This window comes from Bombus bifarius, unplaced genomic scaffold (assembly GCF_011952205.1).
Source record: "Bombus bifarius isolate JDL3187 unplaced genomic scaffold, Bbif_JDL3187 scf7180000008218, whole genome shotgun sequence".
NCBI lineage: Eukaryota > Metazoa > Arthropoda > Insecta > Hymenoptera > Apidae > Bombus > Bombus bifarius.
Window position 1 is genome coordinate 722,419 of NW_022884519.1, and position 14,340 is coordinate 736,758.

The following is a 14,340-nucleotide window of genomic DNA, read 5'->3' on the forward strand; positions in this document are numbered from 1 at the left end:
TAAAACAGATTGTAATAACGGAAAAGAAAAATTGAATATATCTTAAAAGGAAACGAAGCAAAAAAAGAAAGAGGAAAGAGTTATCATGCTTGTTTTCGTTTAATAGTAAAAATTCTATTTATATCCAAACAAGAACTACAAAAACATGATTGTTATCATCAGTTACTATAGAGAAATTTACACGAACAACAATTTTTTAACCATTGTTATTTTTTTAATTAAGTTGCAAAATCATTTAAAAAGTTCTACAAGAAGAGAATTGGTATCGGGTGTTCATGGCAAGTAATCTACGATTCGACGAAACGAAGGAAATCTTTTGTTGTTTTGTTATCTCTTTATTCGTTGTGCTTATTCCTAAGTGTAATACGAATTTCGTGTTTAACCGGATTATTCATCGTTCGTACTCCATTTTTTTGGTACATACATACATACAGTATTGGCACAGCCTTTAAACAGAATTACTTTTTAAAGATTAGACTTAAACGACTTGAATCTTTTTAAGAAGTTAAAAGGATTAGTTTATTAGAAGATGCGTAAATTTTTTTTTTCTAAATTGCAGTTGATTGGAAGTGCGAAGAAAATAATAGAGATCACTTTTTACTAACATTCTTATTTGGGCCTGTAATGAAAATTTAAGTGACATATTATGAAAGGTTACGCCATCTATACATACACATGTTGAAAATTTCATCGAAATCGGTTAATATAGAAATAAGCAATAGGCATCAAAAAATGAACAACAATGTAGATTTATTTCAGATATAGGCTTAAAGTCGCAGTTTTAACCGTTTGCAGGTTATAGCAACGTTAACCGATTTCGATGACATTTTTAGCACATATATAATTAACATAAATCTATAAAGTATACTTTTTAAATTTTCATTACAGACTCAGATAAACAAGTTGCAAAAAGTGACCTTTACTATTTTTTTCAAAAATTTTTTATGCATCATCTAGTAAACTAGTCCTTTTACTTCTAAAAAAGATTTAAATGGTTTGGCCTAATTTTTAGAAAGTTATTTTGTTTTAAACAGTGTTTCGATGTTTTCGTTCGTGACCGTATGTATACATGTATAGGTGTTTCAGATTAATGCGCTCGCCGTCTTTCTAATGAAAATCCACTTCTTTCTTGTTCGACGTCTACGTTGTCTTTGCATCAAAATCAATTAACCTTTAGTTCGTGCAACATTGTTGATCTGCGCGTTTTTCGATGATCCATAGACCTAACTATATATATAACAGATATCTACTTAGGTTGGCCTTGACTTCGATGGACGAGCGCATGATTGTTAGGCCTCGTTTTCACTGAAGCAACAACGATCAACTTTCTGCTGTCTCTCGTCGCTACATTCCAATACATTTCCAAAAAACAGCAACTTATAGAAACATTCTATCCACACTGAAGCATTATGCGACAACTTTTTCAAGAAACATGGAATATTAATAAAAAGTTGTTCGAAGTTGTTTCAGTGGAAACGAAGCCTCCCGCTCGCTATTACGAACAATCGTTGACCGATATTTTAATGTCTTTTCATTTCTTCTATATTTCCTCTACTATGAGTCATCTTTGCTTCTTATCTGTATGAATTCTGTTTCAGCTTTTTGCAAGAAATGTGTTTTTCATTTCGTCCTTTTACTACATTTGCCATCGTTATTCGAAATACAAAAAAAAACCGATAGAAAGACGTGTCGATAAACTAGAAAGATAGTTGCAAAATCGTTCCGACATTCAAATACTTTGAAGTAGTAAAAAAATTATTCTATAGCAGATATGTACTTGTACGTATCTTGGAACAGGTGTACGGAATGGCAACGTTTGTACAATGAATCGAATAGGAGCGTTTGACACGAGTCGCATCGTGTCGCGTTGACGACAAGATAAAAAGAAACTGTTTACGAGCGAACGAGCGAAAAGGGGTGCGGCTCGCTGCATCGGCCATCGCGCTGCTTCTCGATAATTAAATGTCAGATAGCTAGGCGAGACAGCGAGACATGACACGTTGTTTTCATCGGTCGGTCGTGGCACGTTTACATCGGTTATATAGTTTCCTTTTCTAATCATAAAGATATGTCCTTAGAGAGGCTTTTAAAATATTTTACGCTTTTGGTTTAAACTTCTGAACGCACGAATCCTATGAAATCGCATAGTTGAGTCAAACGCGAGTGGTTATCGACATGGCGATCAACGCGACGGAGTTCTTTCGCGAGTTTGACATTTTCTCGTTGAATATTTTGTGTGAAATTGAGAAAATTAAGAGCAAAGGAAGTGACACAAATTTGGACCCAATAACACGACTTTCGTTAACGATAAGAGCGCGTAGTTAATGAAAGTTACAACGTTTGATTTAATCGATAACGCCAACGCGAATGAGAAGAATGATGCCATCCTCTGCGAACTTTTCACATAAAGTTGTTAATATTTGAGCGAAAGTTGAGTCGTTGTTCGTTGGTTGGCAGAAGCACAAGATACAAGCGTACCAAGTATGTATATGTGTAATTAGAATCTTTGGTATTACTACTTCACTGGTGACAGTGTTCGTGTTTATTCACTGATCGGTACAGATCGGTACAGATCGGATGCGTTCGTTGTAGATAGAACTTGGCTTTTCAGTGTTTACAGTTTACAAACAGTTACGTATTAGATGCTTACCATCTCCGAGAATTTCCTGTTCTGTGTAATTCACGCAATTATCGAGATAACGATAACGGATTGCGGCGAGCTCACGTAAATTAATTGTCCCTGCAATTAGAGCGGTGACAGCATTGATTTCGAGATGGAATAGGGAGGAAACTGGACGAAGGGGGCCGTGGCGTGGTCGCAACGAAATCGGTAATTAGTTTAACAAACGGATTTTGTTTCTCGACTAGCCACGACTAGCAGACGAAGCGGTCGATTAAGTAGGGAAATAGTTCACGAATTGATGTGCCTCGGTATTCCACAGTTTCTATTGGATTTCAAAATATTTATTTCCTCATAACTACATGCGTTTACATTTACAGAGTGCTGGTGGTTAGGTGTACTAATGCGATCGCATAGGTGATTACCAAGTGTTAATTACATCGCAGGGAAATGACAGCCGCAAAACCGCCGGGAACGTGTTCCTGAACGCGCTTCCGAATGCACCGCGCCTCCGTTCCGTTCATATTGGATCGATCTTTTTTCATCTTTTGTTCCTCTTTCGTTCCGATTTTCTCCGTAACGAGCAAATACTCATATTACCGAAATGCATTGTCCGGAATGCCGCATGACTTACTCTCTGTTCGTTGGCGCTAGTTGGCGTTCGTTGCTGGTTCTATGCGATTTACTCTTTCTTACGAAGATCGAGAAAATAAAGTAGTTTCGTAAAATGGTTCGAAAAATAAGGCAAAAAAAGAGGCATTCGTGTATGCGACGAGAGACGACATCGCGGATATGTTAAAAGTTACTCGTACGTCTACTTCCAATTCGATCGAATGGTAAAATGGTAAAATTGTGCGGAGTAGTGCGGAGCGACGCCGTTTACAGCGTGGCATTCGACGTGCACGGAATGCAAGGCTTGTGAAATCAACAACGACGCGATACATTGACGCGCGACTATCTTCACATAATCTCTTTGCGTCCGGTGGTCGTCTTTATGGCCACTGACGCGATAGACTCGTGAAATTTGATCTTTCCAGTTCCGCTGGTTTGGAACGGCGCGCGATATTCGCTACCGCTTCCTGCCACGAAAAGCCTCTATACTCAAGCGCGTTCAGCTCGCAGGCTTTGAACGCGGCCACCAGAAAGCGGAAAACGTAATTTAAAGTAAATTACGACTGTTCTCTCGCCGTTTCTTTTTCTTCACGTCCGAGGTCGTTTTTCCTGAACTCTCTCCTTGTCCGTGCTTTTTTTCTCCTATAATCGAATAAATCTTTGACCCAAGAAAACAGCACAGCAGAAAATCGTCAAAGTTCACGGTGATATTTAGCTTTAAACGTTTGATATCTTTGCAGTGTTTTCAACCGTTCTCGAGCAGCAAATGAAAATCGATTTTGTTCGAAATACGTCTCAGTTTCGTAAATGTAATAGAAGAAGAAGAATATCTCTCCATCACTAGAGAATCATTTCGGAGAGAGCGAGAGATACGTTTGGATGGAAAATGTAATGGAAATCCTTTGTTTCGATGGCCCTTTATTTTCATCTTCGTTGGTGGCTTCGTCTGCAAAAGTAGCCGAAAATTCGTGGATCTAGACCGGATCTGGCGCAGGTGCGAGCAGTTGCATGCTGCTGCTACTAGAATGCGCGATCTGTAAAAATAAACGGTGTTGCGATACGTTTGTTACATTTCCACGCTTAACACGATTCGTTCGCTGGATACGTTCGAATCGCGCGTGAAATCACTGTGAAAGATTAATATCGATTAACGACGATATAGCAGTGGCTGGATAAAATTCGTTTGATTCTGCGCGGCAATGTAATGTTACCAGCCAGATACCGAAACGAAATAAACACACGATGAAATCTATTTTTGAACATCGAATAATTCAAGTCAACCGAAAATCTCGCGTCGACAAGTTATGACGCCACAGTCCGAGGCTACTTGTTGGTAATTTCAGCTTGTTTAAATTGAAGTATTTTTCTTAACAATTATCGTATCGAAATAATTCGGAAGCCAGCGACAGAAATTTTAAGCCGATTTTATTAACATTTTTTTTTAACGTTATTCTATTATTTTGGTGCTATATATAAATAAAGAAAATGACAGTTTTCTAATACACGCGAAACAAAGCTCAACAGGAGCGTCTTAACTATGTGAAAAAGGATAGTGTCGTTGACTAAGATCATTAGCGACGCCGAAATAACTTTTCTCAACTATGAACATCATGAAATAAATGTTCAGATAAAGTCGCTCTACTACATTATCTACAAGACAAAGTCTATCAGCCACTTGAGGAGATGAGGCACGCCACAAGCCACGAAGGCTACGAAGAGCACGACAAACTTTTTCTAGACTAAAATCAGGAGTTACTTCAATGAATCAGCTCGAAATCGTTTTGTCACTCGCACGGCGGACGCCAACTAATAAAGCATATTCACTATGAAAAATATTTTTACAAAGTTAAGAAAGTAAGTCGGACAAATCTGTCGCTAGCTGTCGGACTATAACAAACTAAACACAGATCGGAACGAGCGGTTTTCAAAAATTAAACACCTTTTGGGGAATAGAGAAAAGAAAAACAGAGAGGATAGAGATTTACCTGTTGTTTTGGTTGCTTGTACGATTTCCTGGTGTAGATTTTCAAAACTTTGCAGTTGCACGCGACGGATAGCGCTACAACTAGTCCCTGCCGTATCGATCGGTCGATGGATCATCCATGCAAAGAAAAGAAAGCAGAAATGGCATACATGTGTGATATTTAACGTTACCGATAGAGGTTGCGAATCCCAAGCGAACCGGAAAAAGTTTAGGTGCTGTGTTTGAACTTAGTCTATGGACAGACCGAACACGAAGACAAATCGATCCTACTAGCAATTAGTGGTGACGTATACTTACGTGTATCGCCCACGCTTTCCAGGAAAACGTTAAAACAGCTAAAAACCAAAAGTGGAATATCGTCCGGGAAGTTTGCTGAGAATTGAAGGACGAACGTTTCATTCGATATGCGTTTGAATCGTTCGTTTGAATAACTTTATTGTTCGTCTAAGCAGCATATAGCTGGAAAGATTTTAATTCCGTCGGATCGCTCGATAAAGTTTGCAAAAGTTTCATTCGATGAACGAACGTCCAATTCCAGTGGAATGTTAAATACACGTACAATTTTTTAATCTGCGTGATAATTACCTTTTATTGTCAAAACTAATTCAAAAATATTCGAGTTACCGTGCAATATCAAAAACAATTCGTAGAAATCTATTTTTTCAACGACGTATTTGCGTTTCGCTTTCATTCCCTTGCTGCTACTGTCACGCGATACTTGCAAATAAAAAATGTTGTTACCAGCCAGAGGCGATATTTGGTTCGCTATGAAAATTTTACGACTTTTCTTTCACGGGGTATCCTCTGACACCGAAAACGCTAACTCCAATTGCAACTACAACTACATATCTCTTTTGCGCATGAGATCAAGTAGAGGCATTCGCTTCGTTTCATATGAATAATTCGCTTTCGTATGGTACGGACGTTTCCGCGTTTACCGAGCGTTTGCCCTGAAGCTCACATAGCCCGATTTTCAACCATCCTTTGCTGATATTTCAAAGCATTCTCTCTGAGAAATTACCTTAAGTAAATGCGTTTCGAACTGTCTAATAATACACGCTTTCATTTTGTTGAAGCGCGTAAATCTTTGACGGAGGAATACCAACTATCGCACTTGCACAGAAATTATTAACAAACGTTCTCAAACTTTTTTTGATTGAAATTTATTCGACATACGTATACGTATGTATTAAATCGCTGAAGCTAATTGTAAAGCGGTCACTTACCGAATACCGATAAACGCGTCGTAATGCGGCGCGAGGGAATTTTTAGTTATAAGTCCATGCAAAAAGACAGTGGAAGGGCAAAAAGCGTAAGATAAAATGGCGGAACGTAGATAAGAAAAGAATAATCGAGGTGAAGGGAATTGAATATTCGATTAGAGAAAAGTATGTGCAAGGGAGGCAAGGGTCGTCTTCCATTGTTCGATCGTTCTTCCATATGGAAAAGTCTCTAAGTGGAAAACATTTGATACTCGGGCCGCATACGAAGAAAACGTCGTTGAATAACCGTTTAAGACCCGACTCGACTCGACTAGAGTCTCGAATGGCTATTGATGGAAACTTCCAACGTGACTTTTGTAGAGAGAACTTCCGCCTGCTGTTTATCGCACGGTTACGCGCTTTTTTACCTTCCAATCGTTCGGTCGGTTTTGTTTTATTCAAACCATATAAATCTCGATAATCGCGAAATCGGACTTGATCGTATAGAAAAGAAGAAACTTGGCAGCCAGAAACCGATAAGAAGATTGCTTTTCCAACAAAACTAATCGTAGGTCAAAGCCGCACGTTCTGTTTTATCGAATTCTAGTAGAAGACTGTAGCCAGAACTTTCCAGTTAGATATTCCAGTTAGATAGCAAGATCGTAGATATATCTTTCCACAAGTTGTATTTATTAGACAATTATTATTTTACCTGCAAAGAATGTCCAGTACAGAATACAGCCCAGAGGAAAGGGACTTTCCACACCCTGGACGCGACTCCACACCCAGCTATGAGACCCACTATTATACACACTTTTAAAAACAGAATAATTTGCAACGCTCTCCTTCTCTTCATCTTCTCGCGTTGCTTAATTTCCAGTTGCATGCTGCACGTGTATCTGCACAAAAGAAATTCGCTAAAATATTCGGTAATCGTTTTATTCGAATAACAGATAATAAATAAATACAAGGAATAAAATTTTATTAATAAACAAATTATTTATTTTACTAATGAACAAATATTCAGTCGAATAAGTATTTGTCTAAATGAGAATTTATTCGAACAAGCGATTATTCGTATAAAAATTGAATTGGATAACATACTCAAATAAGAATTTATTCGAATGAAATTATATATTGTAATATAAATATTTATATATCATACGTATTTTATATGTATGGACAAAATACTGAAAGTGAAATATATTTTTCAGCTTCATTGTCCAATTGTTGTAGTATTGGCTCTTATAATTCATTTTTCTCAAATGTCATAATAGAATATTGTTCCACGGTTAACTAGTGATTTGGTAAATTAATAGTAAAAATTGTACTAGTATCTCCATCAAATTAAGTACACGCAAACAATTATTCGTATTATTATTCGAATAATTTTGTAATCATTATTCGAATATATATAGAAAACAATTACCCAGATAAAATATTCGATTAATATAGAATTTGTTTGGATAATTATCTTAGACAAATATCTATTCGAGACAATGCGAACGTCGCTCAACTCTGGTTCGATCAAAATGGCCGCGAGTGAGCGTTGTAAATTACGACGAGATTTCTCGTTGCTAAGGACGATACGTTTACACGTCACACACAGGTCTCTACGCTCTCTACGCTTGGAGAGGAGTGCCACATTTTTCGTGTCGATCCGTAGATCGATACGTATTGTACTAGTGCGAAGGATGCGCTGTTGACCGTTGAAAGATTAATAGTAAATAAACTTGAGAGAAGACTGGATTTGCTCCACTGAATTATACATGGCCGCTAAATGGAAATCAGCCCGAACAAGCACTCGGACACATCGTAACCAGTGAATACACCATACGTTTCTTTCTTACTGTCCACTTTTCAATACAATTTTTCCTAAACCGCAGATTTATTTCGAGACGACGCATACTTTTGGTGAAAAGCAGTTTACCTGGATACAATCGCAGCTTTGATTAGATAGTAGCCGGCGGAAAGAAGCAGAAGGGCCACTGGCAAGCCGTACGCATAAATCGTTGCCTTCGTTCCTAGAAACCTGTAACAGATTATATTGTGTTTGTAACGTCCAAATTATAATATGCAACGCGTCGAAGTATGAACGCTCAAAATATAATATTGTAAGGCATCTGGCATCCAAATTTTAGTATTGCAACCTGTTTATTTGGAACCGTGTCACACTCAGTGGAGTACGTACGAAAATTCAATAGTTACGAGACGGAAAATCGAGTAAAATCACATTTCCATTGCTCTTTTCCAGTTGCCTTTCGGTAGCTGAAAATAGGAAACGATGGAACAATAGCAGAGAAGATACAATGAAAATACGATTGTTCAAACTGGAGAATTTCGTTCTTAAAATTTCGCGACGCTCTGCGACGGAAGAGGGAAATAGGAAAACGAGTTTTGAATATTTAGTCGAAAATCGGAACGAGATCAGGGACGAGATAAAACGATATCACGTCGTTCCTATATCGTGACGTTTTTAATTCGTTTCAAAACCATAGCTAACGCTTTATTGGGGAAATTAAATTTCAAAGAGTATTCGCGCAGGGTTCGACGTAGCACGACAAACCGATAATTAACATGATGGAAAGTTTTGTTAAATCTAAAAAAGTTTCTCTTGAACTTGTTAAAATAAAGCATGAATTTTTAAGATGGTAATAGCCATGAAGGCGTAAAATGTTTGCCACCGAAACGAGGTGTAAGATGGCCGACGTGAAGTTTCAGCGAGCAAACCATGCCAAATTTTAGTTGGCCTCGATGATCATTTTATTTCGAAAAATGCTATTCGCGTGCACGTTCGACCGCCATTTCGCTATCGTTTCTGTGTCGATTTCTCCTCGTAAAACGGTAAATCGTAATTCCAGTATGGGGACGTGTAATAACTTTTACAAGTTTTATTTTACAACTTTTACAAGTATCAGCAATCGTCGGGTCACGTCGCGCCAACTCGTCATATTTGAAACCCCGTAACGCAACTTCTTGGAATTACGTGCAAATAACTTCCGATAAATGTTCGAGGTTTCTGTTTTAGACGAAAACATGAAAGAAGGTAGGAAAAAGAGAAAGAGAAAAAAAGTAGGATGGGGAGAAGAAAATATACCAGCAATTGAAAGGTGTAAGATCCGCTATGTTCCAAATGACAGTCGCCTCACGTATCTGTAGGAAAGTGGCGATGGCCAGATCGAGCAATGGTGTACCCCAGGCGAACAGACTGTATTTCAGATAAGATGGTGGATCGTCGCGTCGCGGGATCGAAGCAACGGTTGCGTAAAGATGATGACACATCGCAGCCAGCCAACAAACCACCGTCATCCGAAGGTACTGCAAGCTCAACTCCAGAGAAATGCATAGCTCCCAATCCTGCGAACACCGAGATCTTATTTTCTTCTATTTTCGTTATTCTTACAATTAATTTCGTGCAAAGAGCGACAAGAATTTTACAATCTATTAGGAAGAGGATCCAATTCGTTTAGCCGTCGGTTCGGAATGATCGCGAGAAACAGATTGCAAAGCTGTTGGTTTATAATCCAATAGGCAGTGAACGTTTCCTGCGTGACACTTTAGTAAACTTGATTTACTTCACTTTTATCCTTATTTTTATGTTTGAGAATGCTAAAATGGATGTTTGTTGCCAACCTACCGGGACAGAGGCCGACTGGAAACATTTTACATTGCCAAAAAGATTCGTGTCATAGCGACAAGGCTGATGTTCTGCTTGTTCGTAATTTATTATATAAAAAGTGATAAAATGACAATTTGCCAGTTTCTCATTGGGGCAACAGCTTGGCGGACGTAATAAAAGTGTCGATTGCTCGAGCGTGTAGGCCGTCGTCCAAGACGCCCACTTGCTAAGCCCGTATATTATTATTATACGTTTTATTATTACACGCATATTATTACAAGTTTGACTAATATTGTCCCAATAACACACTTGCAAATTGCCACTTTATCACTTTTTATATACCTAATTGCCCCAATAATACACTTGCAAATTGCCACTTTATCACTTTTTATATACCTAATACATTATAAACAAACGAAAAATCAGCTTTGCTGATATGACAAGAAGTTTCTTTCTTAACAAAATGTCAAACTCTCAAGCATCAAAATAATAACGAAGTCGATGAAACATGCTTACTGAAATTAGATGACAAAATGTTCACTACGTCGTGGATGTGAGGTGGTTTCTGTAGGACGTGAGGGCGCCAAAGAAATACTCGGCGTTTTGCTTCACAGTATATTATTAACACGTTTAATGACTTCGTTACAAGTCTCGACTCGCGACTTGTGCGGGCGACAATTTATTCACAATTCTCGTTTTCGACTGACCAGTCTTGCTTCCCGGTCACAACTGAACTGTTCCGTTGATCCGATTCGTTCCTTTTTTGTCACCTCTCAATATCCCCACACACACGCGTTCGTTCCAACTATTCGTGAAAGGACCGTAGAATTATTGATGGCTCATTAGGCCTGTCGACACTTACGCTTCGTCGTGACCTTACTTATGTTTCGTCGGTCTTTCGAAAACAGTCTGTCGACGATGGTATACTTTGACCGACGGAACCGTTGGAAAGTTCTTTGTTGTCGAGTGCCACTACAGATTATTAGAGCGCGGGCGGAGAATCAGCCGAATATACGCGTATACTTTTCTGCAAAAATCCGACAAGACTAACTTCAATCAGAAACGTGACATTGTCGGAACGAGATTGCGTCTCCTCTTTCGGCGTGTCCGTTTTCGGTCTCGGGGATTCTCCTAACGATCAGTTTTCGAGCTTTCCGCTTCCAACAGATTGGCCCGCTTCTGATTCGCAATAAAGTACCAGTGGAATCTTATTTTTCGCGATCCTGCATTATCGATGGAGCGATCAACTGTCTTTCGAGAGACCGAATCGGTTCGACATTCTCGCGATGCGCCATTACATTGTCTACGTCCCTCGCGAAACATTCGTCGAAAGCATCTCGTAAAATTAACTGGATCACTGAATATTCTTCAGCCGGAGATCGGGACGATATTCTTTAGTAATTTTTATTGGAACGATCGGCACGATGTGACGTAGCTTGGCGCGGTGCGGCCTATCGATTGAAAGCAACCGCGCGGAGAGGATCGATCACGCGGAACCTCCGACATAGTACATAGTAGGTGGAAGCAAACAGGAATACCGAAGGAGACACGACTCACGGTATCGGTGGTTCATCTGTCTCAGATTAAACCAGCTGCTACGTTGCCGAGCTACCGTCGCTCGAATACCATTGGTTACAGTTATATACAACCTGTAATCGAATATATCGGAGATACCGAGATTGTCGTTGCTGTTAGTTCTATAAGCAGCAGACTAACATGTTTTCGCTTTCCCGCGATAAAGAAGAAGATTCGGTAATTTATGTTGAAGTTTTTACGTATTTCGGAATAGAAAGAGCAAATGCGTGGATGAATGTGTCATAGAAATTCTTTATTCAGGAACGTTAGAAATTAGGATTTCCAGTGGTTTCTATCCTATGTGATAATGTATTGATAGATGGATCTATTACAGTGGATTAAACAGAAAACGATGATTATTTAACGTGAATGCAGTAGTGTGATATCATAACTCTCGATTAACGACTATTCACTCTTGACTCTCCGACGGCTAACTGAACATCAACTGCTGCGGTGCCGAAATATATTGATGGCCGTTAGGCCTGTTGAAGTTTTCCGATCCTTTCGGCTTGTCGACATTTGCGCTTTATCGTCGACATTGTCTGTATGTCGGCGATCTTTTCGCGGTACTATAATACAGACGAAAGAAGTCGCTGTAATGAGAATCGTTGTGCCAAAACATTAGAGTTTTCCTAGAAGTGAGATCCACAACAATTTGTAAAAGAGCACGAACAGATAAAAGATAGCGAAGACAATGATGGCGGAGGGGAAAGTTGATGGAGTTAGGTAGTTGTCGGATAGTACGGAGGAAAGTGGAAACTAAATTGGGTATTACGCATAGCGGCTACGTTATCACGGAAGGCTGGCAGTCGGCCGGATATCGAGTGTCAATATCCAAAGGATGTTGGCGCAATATCGGATGAACGGTTCTGAAACACGGCCACCCTATCTCGGACATGCCACGGCATTAATATTCCGAGCAAGTTACGATGCAACCATCTTCTTGTTTTCATCGTTGATAGGAATACTCGCGCTACGCGACACGAACTTGCGCCATTTTCTCCACCAAAATCACGTTCTCAATTCAATTCCACATTGTTGAAGTTGACTGACAGAGGATGAACTTGTAATAGGAAAATATATTGAAGTAAGTATAAGTACAGGTATAGTGTATGAGGTTAAAATCAAATAAATTGTTATCATTATTTATTAATTTAATGTATGATATTGTTGAGGTTAACTGATAGAGGAACGAGTGGATGAACTTGTAATAGAAAAATATATTGAAGTAAGTATAAGTACAGGTATTTGTGTATGAGGTGAAAATCAAATAAATTGTTATCATTATTTATTAATTTAATATATAATATTGTTGAGGTTAACTGATAGAGGAACGAGTGGATGAATTTGTAATAGAAAAATATGTTGAAATAAATCAAGGTATAAATATAAGTATAATGTATGCTGATCCATAACCTCACTCTTTCAGTGTTACAATACAATAGAATATGATAGGGAGCACGTTCATATATTTATAGCAAAGGACATTACCAAAAAGTTAACCTTGTAGCTCTGGCTGAAGGCTACAAGAAACAGCAATAGAAATCTGCTTATAGCTCTTTTGTTTCTAGACCTTATAACCTAAAACAAAATTCATATTCAAGGGCACAATAATATGCACCTCTCCTTATTTAGAATATCTTTTATTTCACTAAATTCTATTCTCTTTGTAACAGCGGTGTTTAGGTCTATACAAAAGGAAAGGTGTAGAGTTTTTCTTTAAGTAATTACAACTAATTACAACATAAATTAAATTCACGTTGTTATCAGCTTGCAAGTTGGTTAAGGAATATTTCATCGCTGATTTACAAACCATTTGCGCATTTATTTAAAGTATAACATCAAAAGGCAAAATGAGCATATTTCAAATTTGAAAGTTCGTCGAAGCTTACACCATTGGCTTATCTCGACTATTTATTCGGCGATAACGATGATATTCGCAAAATACCAATTGGCGATTGGCGAGTAATACTTGAAAGATCATAAGAAAAAAAAACTGGACCTAAAGGAAGACAACACGGGAGAAACAGGATCATGCAAAGCGATGGGTGCTGAAATCAACGATAAAAAATGCCAGGAAGTGGTGAGTAGGAAAGCTACTCTCCTCGGGTTCGCAAAATTCTACCAGAAAATACGCGTCAATTACAGTAATTATCATTTTGTGTAGAGGAAACATTTTCGTTGCGCTCAGTCTGCCTGCATCGCGCAAATTCACCGCGAAAATCGTTTAAACAGATCCATTAAATTTTTTCGGCCACGTTGCTTTCACCGTCCGACTGTAAATGAAAATTTCACCAACGCGACGAGCTTGTAAACCAACCATGCGACATTTCGAATTCTGACTTTGTAATTACACTAGCCGATAAATCGCATCGTTTCATATTTATATACGTATTGGTTCACCGACTATCAGTGTTCTTTATCTAATCGAACGTTTATATATATATAATTGGTAGATTATTAATAAGCAATATATATATTATATATCAATATATTTAATTAACCTATATATATAACATATATAATTAACCAATGTATATAAAATTCAATGAATTATATATATATGTAATTGGTAGATAATAATATATATTGATTAACAATAGATATATTATATATCAATATATTTAATTAATCTATATACATATGTGATATATATAATTAATCAATGTATATGAATACTAATGAATTATATATAATATATATAGATAATAATAAGCAATATATATAT

The 14,340-nt window shown here is 38.0% G+C and overlaps 1 protein-coding gene and 1 long non-coding RNA gene across 6 annotated transcripts in view; one reads left to right on the top strand and one right to left on the bottom strand.

Annotated features, from left to right (window-relative positions):
* The first annotated feature begins 1,682 nt into the window (after nt 1-1,682).
* Nucleotides 1,683-14,340, top strand: part of LOC117211190 — a 51,461-nt gene continuing 38,803 nt past the window's right edge. For both annotated transcript variants that reach the window (XR_004488219.1, XR_004488218.1), the window contains exon 1: nt 1,683-2,481. This is a non-coding gene — a long non-coding RNA (uncharacterized LOC117211190). The remainder of the gene's footprint in view (nt 2,482-14,340) is intronic.
* Nucleotides 2,943-14,340, bottom strand: part of LOC117211185 (latrophilin-like protein LAT-2) — a 75,699-nt gene continuing 64,301 nt past the window's right edge. For 3 of the 4 annotated variants that reach the window (XM_033454851.1, XM_033454853.1, XM_033454852.1), the window contains exons 5-9: nt 9,516-9,775; nt 8,349-8,450; nt 7,131-7,317; nt 5,218-5,304; nt 2,943-4,266 (exon numbers count right to left, since the gene is read on the bottom strand). In XM_033454851.1, coding sequence (XP_033310742.1) covers nt 4,207-4,266; nt 5,218-5,304; nt 7,131-7,317; nt 8,349-8,450; nt 9,516-9,775 — 696 coding nt within the window. In that variant the 3' untranslated portion in view covers nt 2,943-4,206. The remainder of the gene's footprint in view (nt 4,267-5,217; nt 5,305-7,130; nt 7,318-8,348; nt 8,451-9,515; nt 9,776-14,340) is intronic. The other variant, XM_033454854.1, reaches the window with a different exon arrangement.